Source organism: Euleptes europaea, chromosome 14 (genome assembly GCF_029931775.1).
Source record: "Euleptes europaea isolate rEulEur1 chromosome 14, rEulEur1.hap1, whole genome shotgun sequence".
Taxonomy (NCBI): domain Eukaryota; kingdom Metazoa; phylum Chordata; class Lepidosauria; order Squamata; family Sphaerodactylidae; genus Euleptes; species Euleptes europaea.
In genome coordinates this window covers 42220223-42244137 of record NC_079325.1, presented here as the reverse complement: position 1 = coordinate 42244137, position 23915 = coordinate 42220223, and the positions used below count along the sequence as shown (strand labels likewise).

At 42.8% G+C, this 23915-nt stretch overlaps 1 protein-coding gene across 1 annotated transcript in view; it reads left to right on the top strand.

Moving 5' to 3' along the window:
• CNTRL (centriolin) overlaps nt 1-23915 on the top strand; it is a 55563-nt gene that overhangs the window by 12589 nt on the left and 19059 nt on the right. Inside the window, exons 12-26 of the mRNA XM_056860142.1 lie at nt 4124-4277; nt 6219-6439; nt 7921-8097; nt 9382-9504; nt 9936-10078; nt 11770-11977; nt 13157-13336; nt 14388-14567; nt 15194-15310; nt 15875-16019; nt 17693-17835; nt 19272-19464; nt 20133-20416; nt 22130-22314; nt 23387-23579. Coding sequence (XP_056716120.1) covers nt 4124-4277; nt 6219-6439; nt 7921-8097; nt 9382-9504; nt 9936-10078; nt 11770-11977; nt 13157-13336; nt 14388-14567; nt 15194-15310; nt 15875-16019; nt 17693-17835; nt 19272-19464; nt 20133-20416; nt 22130-22314; nt 23387-23579 — 2646 coding nt within the window. The remainder of the gene's footprint in view (nt 1-4123; nt 4278-6218; nt 6440-7920; nt 8098-9381; nt 9505-9935; nt 10079-11769; nt 11978-13156; nt 13337-14387; nt 14568-15193; nt 15311-15874; nt 16020-17692; nt 17836-19271; nt 19465-20132; nt 20417-22129; nt 22315-23386; nt 23580-23915) is intronic.

The following is a 23915-nucleotide window of genomic DNA, read 5'->3' as shown; positions in this document are numbered from 1 at the left end:
TGTGAGTACATTCCAGAAGAATGCACAGTTGATTACGCATGCATAAGGGGCGATCTGATTTTGTGTCAAACTACTGTTGAAGCTTTAGAGGCTTTCAAAAGCCCTTTGCAATATAGCATAAGAACTTGCCATTCAAAGAAAAAATTATGACAGGTGCATCTAAGGAACATTGTAATATGCTAGGGTTATAAGGGACCAAAGTAAAAGTGAAATAGTTTATTGCCGAACAAACACAGTTATAGCCTAGTTTCCCTGAATGCTCTCCCGTGCCTGCAGCTCCTTGCTCCTAGCCAGCTGGGATCCTGTGTAAAATCCTATCCTCTGTGATAAAGAGGGATCTCTAAATTACAACGGTCACTGCAGACGTCTTTGTTGTTTGGCTGTTATCTCAGTCAGATGGCTGTATTATCCTCACATGACATTTCAGCTGCTGGATGCGACTTGCAAATATGCCCCTGCCTTTATCTAGGAAGATATGAAGCTGCTCTTTAGTGGCAGACCATTGATCCCTCTAGCCTTCTGCTGTTTACTATGACTGGTGTCAGGCAGATGTCCTCCTGTTTGAGTTCCTTTTGATTGTGCTCCTGATCATTGGAGTCTCCAGGAACTGAACCTGAAACCTCTTTCGTACAGAACACGTGATTCATCACTGAGTTGTGGCCTCTCCCACTCACTCCACTGAGTTCAATATAACCCCTTCCCCCCTATAAGTAAGGATTGCTATCTGACAGCCCATTCCTGAGCCTTGCAGTGGCCAAGGACGGCATGGCCAAGGCGCTGCTGCAGCGCCTCCAAAGAGGTTTCCCGGCTGCTGCAAGGTTTAAAAAAGGTCTTTAAAACAAACGAAAAAATCAAAAATGGGGGGAAAAAGCCCCACTGAAAATAGCGATGCTTGCGCCAAGAAAAACCTGGCGTAGCAATGCTGTTGCTGGAGGGGGCATTCCTGAGCTAGAGGGGCTTAGAAAGCTGACTACAGTCAGCTCCACCCCAGGAATGCCCCCACGCGCCAGCACCACACTTCTCTTCCAGGATTTAGGTCCCAGAGAGGCTGCGGCATCAGATGAGCACCATGCAGCTCCCTGGCGCACAGGTGCTAACAGAAGTGCCTCTTATTCTGTGGGCACTTATGCTGGCTTATTCCAAGGGCACTTACGCTGGCAGCGGGGCCACACTGCCTCCACTACACTTTCAGCCCAATCTCAGGAATGGGTTGTGAGTTACTGGCTATTCTAGACAAGAGTATTTGCACCAAGCATGCTCCCCCAAAACAACAGGTGAAGTTTGAACCATATCCCAAGTACAGCCATTTGTTAGTGCTGCATTTGCAGACTTTTCACTGGGGGGGAAGTGGGTTCCTCTTCCTTGTGACATTCCATGCAATGTCTGCTTCACTTCTTCAGGAGCAACTCTTCTGCCTAGAATGGGCTTTGGTTTAGGCAGAAGCCTGCAGCCTGATCTGCCAGCTGATCAAACAAAAAATAAGCACCCCAGATCTCCACACAACATTAACAAGTAATTTTTCTGCTGCTTGTAATGGCTGTTATCAGCGCATACAGCCAAGGTTAACAGAATGTTTAACAGAAGGAGAGAGAAGGAGGGATGGCTCATCTTGCCTTCTCCCAGCAGGGAGCCAGTTATTGGAAGCACACCCTAAGGGGCAGAACACTGACATTCCATGTAAAAGGATGTGGATAGGCCTGTTTCTTAATCTTCTGGCAACCTTTGTTTAAAAGAAGCCTTGCAGCATTTTTGAAAACATGGGCAAAAGTTTCTGCATTGATCCCACAAAGTAATAGGCAAACGTCTGTGGGCAGATTTGTATCTAAATTGCACATTGTTCTTAATCAGGGGAAAACTCTTATTCAGGATGAAATCGGTTATCTGTGACTAAGGCTGTTATCTGTGTGCACTTAAGTTCCATCAGTCCTGCTTCCACTACAAGAATCTTGAATATAGTTACATCAACATAGCTGGAATAAGTTTTTGTAATTATGAAACAAATTCTAGCAAACTAGTATAAATCTAACATTATATATAATTGCAAAAAATAAAGATTCATAATGCTCTTGAATTGTGTGGCTGTGCTTGAAATAGCCTCGTGCCAGAATTGCTTTTTGTTTTTCGTGGCCCCAGGGGTTTCTTTCTAAAAAGAACTGCCAAATCAGCAGTCCAGAAACCCAGCCCTCCAATAACAGCGTTCCATACATTGCGGGGAGGCATGCTCAATCGGAGGAAACGGCTTCCTCTCGGAGAGCAGGGCTGCCTGTTAGCAGGCCTGAAGTCTATTGGCTGCCCGTGCTGCTTCCTGTGTTGTGATTTAAAGCAAACAAGACAGAGTCCAGCTAGCTGAGACAAGTAGGGATTGGAGAGCATGCTACCACTGTGCAGGCGTCACAAAGAGACTCTCACAGCCTCTGGAACTTCGCATGCTTCAAACCACATCCTAGCCAAAGCGCAACTGTCAAAGAGAGAAGCTGATGTCCAGGACAAGATAGCGGATTAGGGCGGGGAGCTATGAGCTGGTTAAGCAACTTTTGTTAGTACTGCTTTTCTTTTACAATGAATGCCAAATTAGGCATAGGGCTTTCAGCACATGACCTGAAAAGAAGAAAAGACAAAGAAAAACCCGTAAGTGCCATTCCCTCCCCCACTCAAAAGACCCTCTGTGGCCTCAGCAGCTGCATTGGAGGAAGCACTGTTGAGCAGCGGGGTTCCTTAAAAGGAGATCAGTGGGCTGCAGTGGGAGGCGGGGTGTCAGGAAAGTTCCATTCTGCCATTGGGAAATTGCGTCCGAACGCAGCCCCACATTTTTGAAAGTCAGGCGGTTGCTTTCAGTTCAAGTTGAGCGTTGATAACAGAACATGCCGTTTAGAAGTGTTCTGGTTTGATTCAACTGTGCTGCCAGCCTGAAAACCCTTCTTATCAGGAGATGCTGCACACAGCAGTGTTTAGTTGACATTGGATACAATACTTTGAAATCATCTGCTCTTAGGGTAAGATTTAAGGGAAATGAATGGCCAGTACTGCTTTTGTGTGTGTGTGAAACTGAAATTGTTAAACTGTCAGTCTGATTAGGCTATATATTTTAGCGTATAAGAACTAGTTTTTTAAATGGCTAATTTCTCTTTCATGATCTTTGAAGTTAGTCTCGTCCCAGAGCTTAGGGCAGAGTGATATGTTGTGACAAACAAGGCTATTGCAGAGAATGGTACTCCCACTGTTGAGCTCCTGCCTTTTGTAATATGGAGGATAATTTTCCTATCTCCTGGCATTGCTACCCTTGCTCTACATTGCTGGGTACAGCTGGCATGGAAGCACACAGTATAATAACTACAGCAGCTGGAGTTAGTTTTACTTCAATTTATGAAGAGAGAGGGAGATAATTTGACATTGTAATGCTTTTTTCAGAAGTAGAATTATATCTCTTAATACTATCACCTTTGGCCAAGAACAGGAAGTTGGGAAGCATATGAAAAATAAGTGGGGAAATATTATATTTTTCCTTTGTTTGATTTTTGAGGGAACATGGAATATATAGAACTCTCCTGTTACTAGGAAGCTGCTTACCCGAAAGGAAGCTCATATCTGCCCCTTGTTCAAAGAAATATAATGGGTTAGATCCTACTACTGTGCTAAGTGCAGAGCCTTGCACCAGACAAATATAAAGAAGGGAGCTAGAAGCACAAATTATAACCTTTTAAAATCTAAAGGGCCATGGTTGGAGGTTGACCATCAGCTGTTTAGCATCTCTTTCCCCAAAGGACTAACAGCTGTTTCCTGGCTAGCTTCCTCTCTTTCCTTCCCCACTCCTGTGCCTCCCTGAAACATGTTGCTCCTGGAATTTAGATGGAGTTTTGTGTCGTTTTGAGTGCCCCTGAGCCAACCCAAAACAGTTAACTTCGGGTATAATTTTGCCTTAGGTATATCTGAATTCACACCCGTGGCAGGAATGCTGCAGGAACTGTAATATAAATGAATGCATGTTGCATTTTTAAAAACAGCAACAACCCAATCCTAAGGAGATCTACTCAGGTCTATTCAGTGGGGCTCATTTCCAAGAAAATGTTCTTAGGATTGCTTTTTGAGTTATTTAAAAACATGACCATCTAACTGCAATTTACAGGCTCATATGAAGGCTCAGAAAGCAAGCAAAGAACAGCAACTTGACATGATGAGCAAGCATTACAAACAGCTCGAAGGTCGCTTGGATGACATGCTGTCTCGGATTGCAAAGGAAACTGAGGAAATCAGGGACCTGGAGCAACAGCTCACAGATGGTAAAATAGACCTCTTAAAGTAGTTTTCTTTGTTCAGAGACTTCGGGTGACGCCACGCTTGATGAAATAAATGTTTGTCAGCATAGATTGTGACTATAGCTGGGCGGACCCAATTCAGATTCCCATTCTGACATGAAGCTCAAAGCCTTAGGCCGAACCTCTCCCTTTTAGGGCCAAACCACACATTACAAATGACACAAGTTCCCCACGGGGACTAGCAGCCACATTGCAGCCATGAGAGCCCAGCGGTAACTCCATTTAGAAGTGCCACAGGGGCTCCTTCCATTCCTTAGTCTTAAACAACATTCAGGACCCTGCAGCGCTTCTAAATGAAGTTGCCACGGGAACTCATAGCTGCAGTGTGGCTGCTGGATCCTGTGGCAAACTCATGTAACTTGTAACATTTCTGGCCCTGAGCGCCACCTACCTCAAAGAGTTGTTGGGCGGGGAAAAGGGACACGGCAAACTCCTTGGAGTACAGATGAGATTTTTTTAAAAAAAGTTTTGCTGCTTATGCAGCAGCATTGTACTCCACACGTTGCAGTTTCCAGGTGCATTGTGCATGCATGCTGAAAGATGCAACTGTGTTGTATATTATTTATGTATTTGCTTGCATAATACTAATGTACATGGAGCATCCATGTTTGCTCTTTAAGATGTAAAATTGTTAATGGTTATTGCACTCTTTGTTGTGAATAAGAAGGGGTTGGTGGTAGGAAGTGGCATCAAGTCACAGTTGACTTATGATGATCCCTGTGGCGTTTTCAAGGCATGACACATTCAGAGCTGGTTTTCCTTTGCTTGCCTCTGCGTAGCGACCCTGGGCTTCCTTGGTGGTCTCCCATCCAAACAGTAACCAGAGCTGACCCTGCTTAGCTTCCGAGATCTGACAAGATTGGGCTAGCCTGGGCCATCCAGGTCGGCAAGAAGGGGATAGGTGTAGCATATTTTATAGCAATGGCTGGCAACTAGATACAGCAACCGGCCAAGCCCCTACTCCATCCCACTTGATCACTGTTGCAAGCATAGTAATACTGGCAAATTCTGGAAGCCTCAAAGCCCCGTTCTGAACATCATGAGAGGCAGGGGCAAATGGTAGCAAAGTCTTATGTGGCGTAACCAATTGTCTGATTGCTACCTCACTCTGCTGAAGTTGGTTTCAAGGAAGCCTTGCATATCTATAGGCTATTCTATCCCGAGGATTCAAGGCAGGCCACAGATGCTTCACCAAACGTGGCAACCCCAGGGTACCTTTTTAATTTACTGGAATGGCAGAGTGAGTCAGCTGGCACTTGTCCCCTGGGGTTGAGTGATGCTTACCACTGTTGCATAGCCAAATTGGTTTTTGGGGGGGGGGGGGTTTTGTATCCTGGTGTAATTCTCTGCTTGTAGCACAAAGGCTTCCTGTCTAGCTTAATTTCCCCAAAATTAGTAATAATACCAAGAGAAAAGATGAGAACCTGGCCAAGAGATTAAGAAAAATTAAACTCTGTGAACAATTAGAGATAAGTAACTTTCTGTGGGTGGTTACTGACCAAGTTTTAAAAGAAAAAAATATACTGTCCCAGTTCTTATCTATCACTGAATTTGCTGAAATTGTTTTTTCCCACGCTGCTGGTAGCAGAAAGGTGGATGCTGAATTGGAGATATGGGTTATGTGTTGTGGTGTTGTTGCTTACTTTTCATATTTTACAGTACATAATTTGCATAATATAAAAACCACAGTATACATGTTCCTTATTAATGCAAAAATACTTAATCAGATATTGATATCAGGGGTTTCTTCAGTTAGAAATGTTTTAAGATCCCATTCAGTAGTATTAGCTGTGGTTCAAATAATGGAGCAGCTCCCTTATTCTTCTCGTGCCCCTTGACCAACTTAATAGTTGAAGTACTCCTCCCCTCCCTCCCTCGATTCATTCTCCTTTTTGTTGCCTGCAGGCCAAATCGCAGCAAACGATGCACTGAAGAGAGACCTGGAAGGAATTATCGTTGGGCTACAGGAATATCTGGAGAGTGTCAAGGGTCAGGCCAAACAGACCAGTGATGAATGCAAGGTGTTGCGGAAGGATAAGGAAGCATTGCTGCAAAGGCTGGAAGAGCTGGAGAGTGAGAGAAGCCAGCTGGAAATAGTTGCCATGGATGCAGAAAACTTAAGAAAAGTAAGATGTAAGAACAGCTGTATTTCCCAATGCCAAAGAATTAATAATTCTGAAGGCAGCTTTCTCTCAATGAGAGCCAGTGTGGTGTAGTGGTTAAGAGCTGCAGACTCTAATCTGGAGAGCTGGATTTGATTCTCCGCTCCTCCACATGAGCGGTGGACGCTAATCTGGTGAACCTGGTTGGTTTCCCCACTTCTCCACATGAAGCCAGCTGGGTGACCTTGGGCCAGTCACAGTTCTCTCAGAACTCTCTCAGCCCCACCTACCTCACAAGGTGCCTGTTGTAAGGAGAGGAAGGAAAGGCAATTGTAAGCCACTTTGAGACTCCTTAAAGGTAGAGAAAAAGCGAGGTATAAAAACCAACTTTTCTTCTTCAGAAATTTCCCTTCAAACTCTGGACAGGGCCATTCAATTAAAGACCAGTTTTAGATTTAAGCCATTGCCTTTGTAATTTTCTCCTTGGATGGCAGCACAAACCTAGTTCTGAGTTGGACGCTGACATGTGAGGAAAAGGAGGGAGCATTTGTAAGGCAGAAGTAGCGAGCAGGACAGCTTACCCTTTTGCCTTGCCTGTTCTATTTTTCTCTGTAGCCACTTTTCCCCATTAGACCAGCAGACGTTCCTCTCAGTCTTCCAGGGAAAGCAGTTAGTGGAGGAAGACTGAGCACCCTTTCTTCTAACTACTTGCCACTACCTGTCTTCTTGCTGGTGCTGTCACTGCTTTGCACATTGAATGCAGAAACAGGATTGTTGTAGTGGTCTTATAAGCCTAGATTGCAGTTATGTTGGGTTGGTGATGGTGTCGGTCTATTGTGATAGCAGTAGATAGGTGTTATCAAGCGGGGGGGGGGGGAAGCTAATTGCCAGATCTTTGGATCACAGTCCACTAGTAAACCAGGCTACTGCTTATCAGATGGAGGACTTAGAAGACACTTGAAACAACAAAATGCATATCTGATTTCCTTTCCTTTATCCCTTAGAAGCTCCTTGATCCATTGATCTTGAGCAGCATAGTTTTGAATCTATTGTTTGGGGGATATAAGGACTGAGATAAATTTTGCCACTGCCAATGTAGCCTTGGGATCCCTGTCACTTAATAAAAAGGCATTATGTCAGACACAGAGGCATTGAATTTATATATTAAAAGAGGAGAGATATATTGTTCTCTAAGGTCCTCATAGAAACGGCATTCAAAGAGCACATGAACTAATGAGTCAGTGGAGCCAGAAGAGCATGGACAAGTCCTTTCCGAGTATGGTAAATTCACAATTCTACCTTGCATAACCATTGAAGGGTTAGCATTTAATTTAGCTAGAAAGAAGGCTCTAGAGAGGCGAGGAATTGTTAAAAAGTAGGTATAGGCAGGCAAACCATGTGGAGGTGTTATTCCAAAAAACTGAGATGAGCAAACGCAACGAGCACAAAAAGATGTGCTATCATAATCAATGTCTTTGGTATGCTTTTTCAATGTCTGATTTCAGGAAATTGAAGACCTTGAACATGCCCTCCACGAGCAACGAGAACTAAATGAATCCCTGCAGGAGGCCCAGGGGGAGCGAAGTGCTTATGAGGCTGAACTGGAAGCAGAGCTGAAGGCCCGTGATGCTGAAGCCAGGCTACACAAGGAAGAATTGGAGAGAGTAAAACAGCTTAGTCAGGTGTGTAAAAAAATGTGATGGAGACAGAAGTCTCCTTTCCTCTTATGCCTTTAGATTTTTTTCAGACCCAAGTAGATCTCGACACTTGCTTAGTAGGATGAGTTCGGCTTACTGGATCACAAGACGTGGTACAGACTCGCCCATAAAAGAATACAAGCACACTGTTGCTTGAAAGTGGGCAGTCTTCAAAAATCAGTATCTATGGAGTTGTCTGTATATTCACAACTGAAATTCATTCAGTTGGAGAATTTTTCATAAGAAACATGCCGCAGTAGTAATTAAATGAGCATGTATGTATTTTGTGATGTCTTTTGTATGTCTTTTGTGCCAGTGTGGTATAGCAGTTGGACAAGGATCTAGGGAGAACCAGGTTCAAATCGCCACTCTGTCATGGAAGTTTGGTGGGTGACGCTGGGCCAGTCACACTCTCTTAGCCTAACTTATCTCATGGTGTTCTTGTTGTCAGGATAAAATGGAGGATGGGAGGACAATGTTATAAGCTGTTTTGGGTCCCCATTGAGAAGAAAAGTGAGGTATAAATTAAATCATCTATGAAATTAGATAGAAAATGGCATTGTGATTGCTAATTAGGCCTCCTTTTACTGGTATAGATGATCCAAAAATGAGGAGATTTTCAGCCTTTGTCACATGAACACATGAAGCTGCCTTCTACTGAATCAGCCCCTTGGTCCATCAAAGTCAGTATTGTCTACTCAGACTGGCAACGGCTCAGCAGGGTCTCAGGCAGAGGTCTTTCACATCACCTACTTGCCTAGTCCCTTTAACTGGAGATGCCGGGGATTGAACCTGGGATCTTCTGCATGCCAAGCAGAGGCTCTACCGTTGAGCCACAGCCCAGAATGAATTTTCTGAATGAACTTCTTTAGTTCAAGGAGGAAGAGCTCTTCATGGTAGTTCCAGTTTGGAAGGGAAGTTAATTTAGGTGAGGTTAAAGCACTGATGCAACAGTGATGTGCAAGGGCAGGACCCACTGATTTCCAGTGCCATTGAACCAGCAAAACAATTGAACCAGCAAAACAGCATCCTGCAAAAATTCCCAAATTTGTGATTGGGAGATTCAGGGTGGATACCCAAGAACTGGACTAGTAGAAGTCCAGTGAAGTGCTTTAATCAAAGACTGTTCATGTTTTCCTTAGAAGAAGGAAATGTTCTTGGACAGCAATGTGATATCCAGTTGTTTCTAAACTAAGTTTTCTGTAGACGAAAGGAGAGCTACTCTTGTCACTTTTAAAAAATGGGAATATTTTTCTTTTTGGGGGGAAGCTGGAACACTCTGCTGTCCAAGATGAACTCGGCAAAGAAAGACAAGCCTTGGAAAATGCCCTGGCCAAAGTGCAATTGTTGGAAGAGAAAGAACAGGAAAATAACAAGCTCGAACAGCTGCAGGTGGAGTATTTTTTTCCATTTTGTTCTTTTGTTTCTGGATTAGCATGTGTGGCACTTTGATATAACTCTCTCTCAAGGGCTCTAGCCATTTCCTTCAGTGAAGGTCAGTCATGCTTCTATTCTGCCTATTATCTCTTGTACAAATCTAAGTATTAAAAATAAATGGGAGGGGGGCTCATCTAAGCAGGTTCAGCCAGAATTAGTAAGGGAAATGATCTTTTATATATGTAAATACACAGTCCCCTGTAATAACTGCACTTCTAGCTCCACCAGAAAACTATTCTGGGGAGGGTGCAGTAAAATAGCCGTGTTGTCTTGGTACCAGACTGATACGGTTTTATACAATCATGGCAAGAAGGAAAAAGAACACCCTGTATTTCTTCGGAAATATGTGATACTAGAAACAGAGCTCTCAAACTTCTTCATTGCAGAAAGACAATAACTTTCTGAAACAACAAGTCAAAGATGCTCAAAATCAACTGAATCATGCTGTTAACAACTTAATTCATCCTGAAGAAGTCTGTGCTCGTGTGAGTGAACTGAAAAGAAAGCTGCAGACTGGAGCAGAAATCAGGTGAGCAAAATCCGGTTGAAGGAGCTTGGCCGATGCACCAGCTTCACCCAGTATCACAATGATAATACTGGCCACACAGGGTTGTACTAAAGGTTATTCAGAGAATGCGTGAAATGGGCTCTGAATTCTCAAAGTCCTTCTAGTCATAATGTATGTGCAGTCTTTGGGAACTTGGGGTGGTGCTGTATAAATACATTGCCTTTGTTCATCCTAAAAGAGAGTCTATGTTACTTTTGATTTTTCTCCTCAAGCACTCTCATAAGGTGGTGGCATTTACTAGTCAGTTTCCATGTTCCCTTACCTGAAGCTAGTCTACTGTATTAAACTGAAATGTCTCTGTCTGACAAACAGTGGCTTTATCTTCCTTAATGCAGAGGACAAGAGGTGTTTTTCCTGCGGGGCAGCTGCCAAAAATATATTGGCAGGACAACTCTCAGGTTGTGGGTTTATGCAGCAATGAGGGCAGATTTCTGTATTTAAATTTCCTTAGCAGATGAGTTTCCTGGCTTTGCAGGCTACTGAAAAGGGACTTCAGAAGTTAATTTCTTGACGATATCCTCTTCATTGTCTAGTCTTCTCTCTCAAGGTCACTGAAGTTATTAACAGTCATCTAATTATTTAGAAGTGACCTTGCCAGAGATCTCAGGTTGCTTCCAGAAGCAGCTTTGCAAGCACTGTTGGTTGCACAATTCAATACTAACTGGAAAGTAATACTGCAAAAGAAAAGTTGAGGTGCAGAAATGGGTACAAAGTGTGGCACTGTTACGCAGCAGATCCTTGGGGGGGTGCTTTCTGGGACTGTACCACATGTGGTAATCTGTAATTTCTGGAGAGATCAGTACAGGAAGTGGCACAGTAGTACCTCATAATGGCTACCTGTCTGCCATGCATTGAACTCTGCAATTTTGCCAGGCAAGATAAGCAGTTCTGGCCTGACTTGGTATAAAGCTGCTTCATAGGTTCATACAGAGAAGACTCTTGACTGCAAACATGGTAAATTCATATTCAGGCGCTCCAGCCAATTGAAGAGCCCTGTGTTTTGAAGCAAGCATCTCTCCTTCAGATATATACAGCTTATATTTGGTGTGCTCTGTAGAGCCCTCTCTTTTTGTGTCATTGAAATAATCTTTCTTGAAGCAGTTTAGGGATCTTGATCTGATAGTCCAAGTCTGTTGAACATGTAAAAAGTGTAGACCCTTCTGCCACCGCTGTTTCTCCCCTGCACTCCTCTATTTCAACAGGTGTTCACTGTGGTAGGGAGAAAAATCGTTGAGGAAGGAGAGTGTAAACATAAGCAGTGGGCAGAGAAGGGTTAAGCATGTTTTGCCTGCCTGCCACTTCTTTCACACGGCACCCTCTCCCTTATAGGATGTCCTTCCACAGGATCTCTGTGACACAGGCCTTATTCACATTTACATACTGTTCCTCTACTTAAAGACCAATGGATTCACATTCTAGCTGTATCTGAAGAAGTGAGCTGTGGCTCACGAAAGCTCATACCCTACCAGAAAATATTTTTGTTAGTCTTTAAGGTGCTACTGGACTCTTGCCCTTTTTGACTACTGCAAACAGACTAACACGGCTACCCACTGTGGACAGGCCTTAAGGTATTGATGATAAGCTTAATCAACAGTTCTTCTTAACTGTCCCCTTTCTCTTCCTCTCCTTTTTCTTCTGCCTGATTGTTTTAGGTGCCATAACGCAAAGGATATTTTAGGGGAAAGCCTTGCGGATCTGCAGGCGCGGTTTGCTGAGATCCTTGCTCATTCACAGCGGGAAAGCAAGGCAGCCCAGGCCAGAGAAAGGGAGCTGCGGAAGGAGATGGCTTCTCAGCAAGCTAGGCTGGAAGAGGCACAAGAGAAATACAGGCTGGCCTGCAACAAGGCTGCAGAAGCCAAAGTAAGACGATGACAGATGACACAAAGGAGGGACGGAAGGTCACATTTCATTTTTGGTTTAGCTCTGGGGCGAGTATTGACAGAGTCTGATGGTTATTTTGCATCCATGCTTGGTTATATTTATATGAGCAAGTTTGGTATGACCACCGTGTTGTGGCTCTGTTGAAGAACTAGAATGTGAGAAAGTTGGAACGGTCATGCAGATTGCCGGTTTGCTGTCTCAAATAAGCCTCATGAGAACAGTGCTGTTCAGTGTTAAATGCCTTAAAGGTTCAGATGTTAATTATGGAGCTGGATAATATATTTGTTAGAATTTCCAGATGGACTGAAAAAGATTGATTTTTTCCCCTTTAAATCCTGATATCAGGGTACAGAGATATTTATCATGTTAATTGCATTTCTCACATTCATCCTTCCTTGTCTGCTGGATGTGGATTATTTATTTTACACCCCCCCCCATTTTGACCTATTACCCCGCACAGTGGCAAACAAATGTAAAACATAAATACAGTTTTAAACAATAAAATAAAATTAGAATGATCAATAATCAAATTAACAATAAAGCAAGCAAATCGCAAGACTCAGCAGAATAGAAAACAAAAGCATCCAATAAAATGAGAAAACTAAAATTAATTGTAGCACCAAATGCCCAGTGGAAAAGATCATCTTAACCAGGCAACTGAAGGCTAGTAGAGATGGACTTGAGTAAGCCTTCCTGGACAGGCAGCTGCATGGTCTTGGTATTACCGCCAGGAATGTCCCGTCCCATGCATTCATCTAACACAAAACTCTGACAACAGGGGAACACAGAGCAAGGTATTGGCAGAAGAACTCAGTGTGTGGATAGATGATGGTGAGCTCCTGGGGGGCAGGGACCTTGTCTTTTTTGCGTATGAAACTGAAGTGCTACAAACTCTCATAGCACTGGATAAATCATAAGAATAACAAGCTTTAAAATATTGCAGTTAATTTTGTGCTGTATTTATGTGCTGTATCTTCTAAATGCTGTCCTGGAACATGACCCTTTTGATGGTTTGTGACAGGAGGCAAAAGAGCAGAGGTCTTTGCAAAAAGTACTACATGCTGCTCACTTCATTTTCTAGGAATGTGGCAGGCATCAGCAAGGTAGTTGGAAAAAGGGTACATCATCTTTCTTTTATTCCTTGCATTTCAACTCCAGGTTAAATCTGAGAAGAGACAGAATGAAAACAGAGTTCAGCAGCTAGAGAATGAAATCCAGCAACTAACCGAAAAGCTGAAGAGCATGGAGGAAATCCAGTCCCTCACAGATCAACAGCTTCAAGATGCTGAGGAAGAGAAAGAGAGAATTCTTGCTCAACTGGAAGACTTGGAGAACAGGGTAGGACAGCATCTATTGAAACCACAAATCGCATAGGTGCATAACATGCCCTTCTGAATAAGCCTTACAAAAATACCTAATTGTTTTGAGTATATTTAATGTGAAAGCATGCCAGAAAAGGGACGCCAGAAAACTCCTGATACTAACTACATCTCTTATACAATAATTTTGTTCAGAGTATTTATACCCTGCCTTTCCACTTTGATAAATACACAAAGTAGCTTACAAAAGATAGAGGGCTCAGTCCTATGATTCCCTTCTGGCAAGTCTTAATCTAAGACTTTCTCCTTCAGAAGATGTCTCATGTGTCTTTCTGTACTGGAGAAAATGTAATGGAAAAAAGGCATAGGATTCAAACGTGGAATTGTTACAATATGTAAAAATGAAAAACACATCAGTGAAAACAATAAAGGAAACCCCAGACCAGCCATGTAGATAATACCCAGTCAGTAAAAAAGAATAATTGGTATTTATACCCCGATTTTCTCTACCTTTAAGGAGTCTCAAACCAGCTTACAATCACCTTCCCCTCCCCACAACAGACACCTGGTGAGGTAGGTGGAGCTGAGAGAGTTCAGAGAGAACTGTGACTAGCCCAAGGTCACCCAGCAGCCTTCATGAGTAGGAGTGGGGAAACCAATCTGGTTCACCAGATGAGAATCTGCTGCTCCCTGTGGAGGAGTGGAGAATCAAACCCGGTTCTCCAGATTAGAGTCCGCTGCTCCTAAGCACTAAACCACACTGGCAATAATAACAGAGCATCAGCACAAAAAGCTGTTCCAAAAGCACTCCAGAGTAGGCAAATCTTCACAATGACCAGGAAGGAAAGGACCAAATGAACCTCAGGAGGCAAATAGCTTGATGGTCTGGAGAGCAGCAACTGAGAAGGCCTATCCTGTACCCCTACCTGCCTGACCTCCAACACTGCAAGTTCATGAAACAGGCTCTGTTATCTGTTCTCAAGGCCAGGTGATGTGTGTGCATGGAGGCCTCCAAGTAATTTGGTCTCATACCTTGTCAGGTCTATTGAATAATACTTTGCTTCTTTCAGAAAGTTGCAGACGATGCCAGGACACAAAGGCAATTTCTCGGCATCAGTAAAGAACTGGAGGAGTTGAAACAAGCAATATCTGCTTCGGATAAACAGGCAACAGCAGAGCTCTGCGCAGCCAAAGATCAGCTCCAGTCACTTCATGGGACTGTTCGCAAAATTAATCAGGAACGTTCTGAGGTATTTTGGTGCTGAACAGTAAATCTGGACACTTTCTGGAAATTATTTCTCTTGACGCCACATGCAGTATGTGAATCTCTTGATAATACGTCTTTTATAATTTAAGCATGAAGTTCAGTTCTGGATTGTGATGTGAAAACAACTTGCTTGATTTTAATTAATAACGGGATGGATACTATATTTGACTATATACTTGGAGCTTAGAAAAACTTGTCACAGGAACAATACCAAAAGGGAAATTTTGGGAGAAGAAATACACCATCCCTCTGGCCAGAGTTCAACAGTTTTCCTCCTAGCTGCTTGCATTGGTGGTCAAAGGTGATGGCTCTGAGCTATACCAGCTGTATCCTGGGTACTCTCTGGTTGCTTCTTCAAAGGATAAATTATCACTGTGCCTGTGGAGATTCAGCAGAACACTGTCCTTCACTAGACAAGCCGTACCAGTGTATTACACTGGCAATAGCAGTAGACCAGGCTAGAAGTGTACCAATACAAATTAACAGAACAGACTTACTTCAAATGAGAAAATAGCAGTTCCATAAATGCATTCCTGCAAAGCTTTCTGTTTTTAACCAGTGCAAAGTATAAGCAGCTAGTTCAAGGTTCCCTTTTGTTTTAAATCTTAGGAGCTTCAGGAAGCTGAGAAGTCCTCTAAGGAGGCCACTCAGGCCTTGAAGGACCTTGCCAGAGCAGAAGACGAAATAGAATTGTTGCAAAAACTTTTGAAGGACAAAGAGGAACAGGTTTGTTAGCATTTTTCTTGCTGTGCATCTTGCTAAGGACGATTGAGCCAAGGGACAAGAGTGAAATATAGAGTTGAACATGAGCAAGTGGGGGACTTGACTCCCACTGACTTCTTCAAATACAAGACCTGGTCAGATATTGCATTCCAAGAACAAAGTGGCTTCAGGCACAGAGGAATGAACAGTTTGGGTCAGTGATTACTAGTGATCTTTCAGACAATTGCATTTTAATCTCTACTTTCCTCTAAGGAGCTCAGTAGAATATATGATTTTCCTGTCCTCCGTTTTATCCTCACAACAATCGTGCGAGGTAGTTTAGGCTGAGAGAGAATGGTTGGCCCATGGTCTCCCAGGGAGCCTGATGGCTGAGCAGGGGTTTGTACTCAGCTCTCCCCAGTTTTAGTCTAACACACTACATCTGTTATATTCTATGTAGGGTAGGCCATGGTTCAGAAAACCAGACCTAACCAGGCCTGTTACGTGACTGCTTAGATGTCGTGCCATAATTCTTGAGTTGGTGGCTTTCACAATGCAATATGAAGTGTCCATGTATCTTTTCAATAGTTTCAGCATGACATGGAAAAGGCTGATGCTCAAACAGCTACATCAGATTTTCAGAAAGGCCAGATCGAGAAGTTAAACCAGCTGTTGACACAGCAGAAAGCAGAAATTGACCGACTACGAAATCTGTTAAATCAGGCTCGGGCAGGTAACATTTTTCCTGTCCTGTGTTTTTTTTCTCGCACTGTTCTTCAGGTTTTGAAGTAACTCATATTTATTCCCTCATATTCTATCCCTATTTAAAAAAAATACTACAATTAAGTTACTTAAGGCAGGAGATAAAAACTTCACACAGCATGTCTGAACTCTTTATTCTCCCCCCTCCAAATGTGAGTGCATTATGTATCTAAAAATTCAGTAAAACAACCAACAAAAGCCAGGATCAACTCAAATCATTCACATCACTGGAAATTACTCTGGTCAAATTCCATAAGAGAAAAGGATTGGTGGGCTTCCCCTAGAGGCTGTTTTGCATTACATTTCTATCTTTGTGTTCAGATCTCTGGGCTGCTTAAACCATTTCAAAGTCTGAGGAGTCAGTTGCAGAGCCAGCCAGCCAGGATTCGTAATTTCAGAATTACTCACATACAAAAGAAAGAGAGGGAGTAAAACATCGTCGCCACCATCTGGGCTTTGGCATTTGTCATGTTCACACAAATTCTTGCATTGAATTAGCTGTGACCATCTGGATTCTTACAGATTTTCACTCTCACCCACTTAAACCTAAACAGAGAACCTAAAACAGATGTTGGTCTATTTTTGCTGGTGTCTGAGATATCTCAGAGGTCAACGTTGTTCTCCCCATAAAGTGTTGGTGTAATACAACTTAATTTCCTTTACGGTGGGCAGAAATTAAGACCCCAGGCGTTCCTATCAACATGAGTAAAATGGTTCATGTTTTTTCTTTTCACTTCCAAAGCTTTTAAGTGTTGAAATGTCACAGCATCTGAGTGGCTATAAAATACGTAATCTCTTGAAACGCACCATGGGTCAGTTATATTGTTTGTTTCTAACAGGATCATCCTAAACCGATTTATACCTTTCTAAGTCTATTGAAGTCATTGGGCTTAGTAGTATGTAACTCTGCCTAGGATGGTGTTGTCCATGTCCTTAAAATCACTGTCCCCATTACACAACCTCAGTTGGAATTATTGAGGTCTATTTGCACACTTAATTACCTGCTCAGCAAATAAAACTCACCTGCTGAGATGGGGCCAGTGACAAACTATTTCTCTTTATTGGTCTACTCTCCATTATATGGATTTTTAAAACATGCAGTGCAAAATAGTCTTGGGCTTGCATACCTTCCAGGCTGCCCATAATCCTTCTGATTATGAGGATGTGCATGAGCAAAACTTGGGGAAATTCCGAAGCCCAATTTCAAGAGGTCAGGAGGAGACAGGTGTGCAGTGTTCCTCTGTATGAATAGGACTAAACCATGCAGCTGGTGTAAGGAGGCTTGTGTCTCAGCTTCCTCAGTCTTTCAGAATAATTCAGGGCCTCCTTATTCAGGCAAGGGTCTAGTGGCTGGACCAGACCTGATCAGGGAGTTCTTTTAATGCTCTGGCATCCAGAGAATTGCAAACAAAGTGCTGCTTGCAGGATGGCTTGCCTGCCCTTCCCTTCCGGCTGCAGCCTCTAGGCCCCTTGAAAAAGTCTGCTTTTGAAGATTGGAGGACTCTCAGGAATGCTACAGGAGGTCTGTAGGGGGCTGCAGCAGGAGGGGGACCCTCCTTTCAGATGACTCAGGCAGGCCTTAGATCCATGCCGATCTGTACCGAAGCACAGTTTAAAAACTAAATGCAAACATTTCTTCTACAGGCAGCAAGGAAGAAATTGGCAACATACTGCATGAAATTGAAGCACTCAAGCATGCCATCTCTGACCAGAATCGCACCCTTGCTAGCGTACTAGATCCACGGAAACAAGAGGGGCATTTGTGTTACCTTCCGTCATCATCGCAAGTATGATTTGGTGGGAAGGGATCAGATAAGGAAATCTTACCTTTAGAAATACTTAGATGAGTTTTGAAAAACAGATTCAGGGACATCTGCTAATTCTCTAGGAGGTGGGATGGCTAACTGTTCCCCATCTGTAGCAGTAGAAAAGAACAAGAGTCCAAGTAGCACCTTAAGGACTAACAAAAATTTTGGCAGGGTGTGAGCCTTCGTGAGTCACAGCTCACTTCTTCCCCATCTGCTATTTTCCCCCTGCAACTCTTTCCCTGAGCTGCTTTTCCCCCAGCCTGGGTTCCGTGCATGGGAACAAGGCAAACAGGCATCCAGAACCCAAATACTGAGTGAGAAGTTGCAGGGGGAAGCCATGTGTGAAAGAAGAGTTAATTGCCACTTCTCTTGTGTAAACGGCTCTCTCTCCAGGCAAGCAGAAAGGCAGAAGTGAATGTCATTTGGCTGTGTGAAGCCTAGTTCTGCCTCTTGAGAGAAAGCAAAAAATAAAGGGGAGGGCTGCTTGGCTACTTTCATATGTGTGCAGGAGTTCGTGAGACATTTTCATTACAGAGCTTATTGGAGAACCCCAATTTATTCATTTGTCCCTCTTGCATATGGTGGCAGTTCTTTACATAACGATGACAGTGCTACACATACAGATGAGTTCCAGCCAGCATGGTGTAGTGGTTAAGAGCGGTGGTTTGGAGCGGTGGACTCTAATCTGGAGAACTGGGTTTGATTCCCCACTCCTCCACATGAGCGGCAGAGGCTAATCTGGTGAACTGGATTTGTTTCCCCACTCCTACACATGAAGCCAGATGGGTGACCTTGGGCAAGTCACAGCTCTGTTAGAGCTCTCTCAGCCCCACCTACCTCACAGGGTATCTGTTGTGGGGAGAGGAAGGTGTAAGGCAGTTTGAGTCTCCCTTAAGTGGTAGAGAAAGTCGGCATATAAAAACCAACTCTTCTTCTTGTGGTGCATTAATGCCTGGCTGTGTACTGTATAAGGTTGGATACTACCAGCTTTCGAGGGAAGAGGGGCCTCTGCCACGACCCCCTTTAAAAACAAGCTGCATATATGGTTTTGGGCAGCACAGTATTGTGCCAGGAACTCTATCAATATTGTGTTTAGCTTGGAGATTGAGTTAACTTGGGCAGAGCCGGGCTGAAGGGCTGTGTTCTGAGACCCACAAACCACACTGCCCCTTATATTGGCTTTCCCATTTGAAGAGGGTTGTGGCATACTGTTCTGCTTCTTCTGCTGGTCAAATGTATCAATGGTTTAAATTTCCCTGCATCTGGAAGGCCTTTGGTCCTTGATAACAAACGGCAACAATTCACCTTGGAGGCAAAGAACAAGAAGGACTTGCATTAATTACATCATGGATGCTCTTGACTGGGAACCTGCTGCATGGAAGGATTGTCAAATGGTGTGTTTCAATATTTTTAAGGCATCTACTCCTGCATCTCAGAGTACCAAAGATTCTGGAGTCGGCCTCCAGTGTCCCATGTCCACCCCAGTCAGAAAAGGGCACGGGTTGGGTAAGCAAAACAAGAAAGAAGCCACTGTCTCCCCCATTGCTGGAGCCTGCTGGGCATATACACCAGTCGGAAGTGGCCTGCCTGAATCTCCCTCTCACGGAGGTAAGTCAGCTTGATCCTCATCAGGTTTGTTCAATTTTTAGCACCTGTGTGGCACAGGCAGTTTTTCTACCCCAACAAAGGGAGAAACAACCCATTTAGAACTTCTTTCTGCCATGTAGCTTTTAAAAGAGCAAAAGCCCTGTTGGCTGCCAGGCCAGTAGAAAAACATGCAACTGCTTACACCTGTGCACGCTTACCTGCAAGTAAGGTCCCTTTGGTGTCAATCGGTTTGACATTCTAGGATGTCTGACCCATATCTGACCCTTGCTTTAAAGATAGGTGCAAACTGTCTGTCATATTCATTCATTTCTGTGGCTGCTCTCACCCACAGCTTGTCTGGTGACAGCCTTTGATTACACTGTTTGGGAGGCAGTTGTGTGTTGTGCTAGAGAGGATTTTTTTCAAAATCATTTAATTTTATTTCTAAGATTTATGGTCAGCTTAGCTGAAAGGAAGGTTTTGAAACGGCTCACAAAAGAACTGCCTCAGACATACTTAAATTTAAAAACCAATCACATCAGATTTTAAAAAGTGCTGTACCATTTAGAACAGCCATTTTATAATTGAACACTTATTTCACAGTAAATGATTTTCTTCAAGCTGTGTGTGTTTTTTAATGTCTGAGAAGGTTTTCTGACAGATTATATTCACTATATCCCACATCCCAGGGAACCATGAAGACCCCATTTGCGGCACCTCTTCCTTTGTACCGCCTCCTGGTTCTGTCATCTATACCCTGCTGCCAGATGGGGCCCCTGCACCGCCAGGAGTGGTGGTGTATGGCCCTCCTCCTGTAGCAGCCAATGGAGGACAGCTTGCTCCCTCGTCAGTTATATATGGACCACCTCCATTAGGAGCCCAGCTAGTTTACAGCCCTCTTGCTGCTAACAGCTCAGTGCCTCTTGTCCCTGTTGGAGTCCTTCACTGCAACATACCTGAGCACCACAATTTGGTAAGTTTCTGGATCCAGTCTTTAAAATTACGATCCGTATTCCTTGGTGTCGTGTAGTAGAGTTTGGAAGTCCCTTGTTTCAAATCTGGTGTAAGATGATGAGCTATCCTAAGGGAAGCTGCTCTTTATTTTTTTCCAACCTCAGCCCTCTCCTTTGTAATTGGGAGAGAATATTGGTCAGGTTTGCAGTGTTTTGGTAAAGATTGCTGAGATCGTTTATACAAAGTATTGTAATCCCCTTTTATCAATACAAATACATTGATTTGGGTTTTGTCTAAATCCAAGAATGTGTGTTTGTGTTAAATGCCATCAAGTTGCTTCCAACTCATGACGACCCTGTGAATCCAAGAATACATAGTTTATATATCAAACAAACTAGTCCTAGCGTTGTAAATAAACTCCCTGTGAATGTTTGCTTGTTTTCATACAAAGAAGTAATCAATGTATCTTGTACGGACTGGAAGAGAACAAGGTCATAATTTAGTACATTCCAAAGGGGTATACATGTTAGTGTGGTGGAACAGAACCAACAGAGTTTTATGGCACTTGAGATACTATCAGATTTACTGTGGCCGAAGCTTTTGTAGCTCTGTCCCAGGAAAACTTGCACCGCATTACGTCTTTAAGGAGTCACAAGCTCTCATTTAAATTAGATATATACAACTCTGCAGTGCATGTTCTTGGCTGGAAAATTTAAATGTGAAAATATTTTCTGCCAGGAGCTTTGACTCTCAAAAGCTTATACCCAAAATTTTTTGCTGGCCTCTAAGGTGATACTGGACTCGATTCTAACTAATTTTAGCAGTGTATGTTTGCCAGGACTCTGAAGGCAAAAACTAAGGAACCCAAATATACAAAATACAACATACGTAGTAAGTTAACATCTCTGTTTGGAGCTCTTACAGTTAGGAAACATGGAAATTCATATATATAAAAGCATTCTGTACATTATTAGAAGTAGTGTTTTCCCATTGCATATAGTGTATGTTGCATCAGCTGCGGATGAGGCAAATATCTGTAAACACACAATAAGTAGTGTAGCTCCAGTGTGTGTCTGCTGTGTGCCACCATATTTTTTTAGATGTGTCTTCTCTTCAGATGTTTTTGTGCTTGCTGCTGTGGGGGAACTCCAGGTTTAATGAGCTGGATTTTAAGAAATAGACTCAGAGATACTTTGGAATTAATTTTTTAAAGTTTAATATCAAACAATAGAAGGGCAGATAGAAGGAAATACATTTGCAAATGGGAGAGAGGCGGTGATGACCTGGGGGTTGTCACTGGAGTCTCTCTCAACTCAGTAGTAGGCAATTTAGCATTATATAGACATACTTAAACAACATTCTATTGTTACAAAACCTCAGAGCGAAACCAGGAGTATCCATATTTCCCCAGTGGCACAATTGGTTGGCCAAAGGCAGACATGTCAAGTTGACCTCTGGGCAGTACTATTACTGTAGAGAGGGAAAGTTAACTGTATCCAGATGTTGTTTTCATGCAAGAATGTTGTTACAGAACTAAGATGTGTTATAAGGTTCAAGAGTGTATTGCTGCTTCTGACTACTTTGGTTCATGCATAGCATTCTGGGTATGGCTCAGGCCTCAATGTCAGAATTCCCCTTCACTGCAACAGGGGGTGACCATGTTTGAAATATATCTATCCTGTAAAATGTTCTTGTAAGAGTATTTTCTAATGGTACAGTTTATCTGCTGCAGGAGAATGAAATCTCAAGACTAAAATATACACTGGATCAGTTAAGGTTTCAGAGGCTTGATGGTGACCGTAATCAAGACAGGGAAGAATTGTACCAGGATATTGAAGACCTCTTGAATGAACGAGAAGAGCTGAGGCATGAAGTAGTAGAGCTGCATAGGACAGCCCAGAAACGAAGTAAACGCAAGTAAGGATGTTTTGTTACATCTTAGTGAATCTCTTTAAGATTTTTTTTCTTTTTTGCCCCAAGTACTTAGGCAAATATTGTGTGGATACAAACTTAGAGCCATCAGAGGCCAGTAATCCAATACAGACTGTTCATAAACTTCTGTTGGTCCAACATCCAGGGGCAAGGAATGCATCTTGTGAATGTTGAAAGAGCTATGCTGGCTGCCTGTTCACTTTCTGTCATAATTTATATGATAGGCCATTTTCTTTTAAAGACCTAAACTATGTAGGACCATGGTATATAAAGCTCTCATATGCACTTCTCATTAGTTAAGGTTTTCTGCAGAGGCAATTTTTCACATACTCCCACTATTAGAGATAAAGTTCCTGGTGAAAAGACCTTTTCTGCATTTGGCACCTGGCCTCCAGAATTCCTAACCCCCAGCCTCTCCAGTTTTAGGAGCTAGGTGAAGACCTTTTTGTTCGCCCAGGTATTTTCCTGAGATCTGTTCGGTATGTTTTTATGCTGGTCTTGGACCGTATTAAACTCTCTTTTTGAGATCTGTTCCACATGGCCCTTTAAAAATAAAAATAAAAAAATGCTGGTTTTCTTTTAATAAGTAGGGTGTGATTTTTGTTGATTGAATGTATTTATTTGTTAAAGGCACTTCAGAAGCCGTTAAGCTGAGAATTTTGCTATATATATTTTTTTAAAAATAAATAATTTATATTACTAGTATTATTTAAATGTATTTGAATAATAAATACATAAATAAATAGTACAGTTCATCATCATCCAGCTTCACACATGGCTCTCTATGTGCTCAGCTCACAGTTGCATGGCACCCTTACTGCATTGCTTTCAGGATCTAGGAGATCTTTGGTTGTTCTTCTGCCTCCTCCCCCCCCCCCCCTTTCCTTCTCCCATGCAAAAATGTTCTGGAGAAAATATTTCAAGGCCACCCTCTGGCCAGGCCCACTCCCTTTGCTGCACAGAGAAACCTTTTTTTTTTTTTTTTGCCTTGCCTACTAGTTACTCCTTGACCCCATATATATTCTTACATTGACTTTTTATAATTCTGTGTTTTCAGGGACTTCATTGACGGGCACGTGAACAGCCTCATTACAGAGATGGAGTTGGAGAAATCTCTCCAGCATCAGGAAGACATCGCAGATGAAATCGAATGCATAGAAAAAACTCTTCTAAAGCGGCGGGCTGAACTTAGGGAGGCAGACAGACTTCTTGCTGAAGCAGAAAATGAACTTGAAAACACTCGAGGAAAAGTAATTTTCTTTCTTTTTTTTTAAACAAAATCTTAGAAACTCAGAGTTACATAGAAGGCCCCGTAGAATCTCCAACCTGTAAGCACCTTACACTTATATTGTGTAATGCACCTTTAGTCTCAGTGAGAAAGGCAGACTATAAATAATGTAAATAAGTCCACTGTGGGACAGAACTCCTGTGGTTTTAGTGGGTGCATATCAAAGAGAATTCTGATGGGGCAGCTTATTTTCCACTGCAAGCTTGTTACAGGAAAAGTGGTGCCTACCAAAAAAATCCTTCCTGGGTTGCATCCATTCAAGGTGCAGGAACCCTGTTCCATATTGGATCTGGCAAGC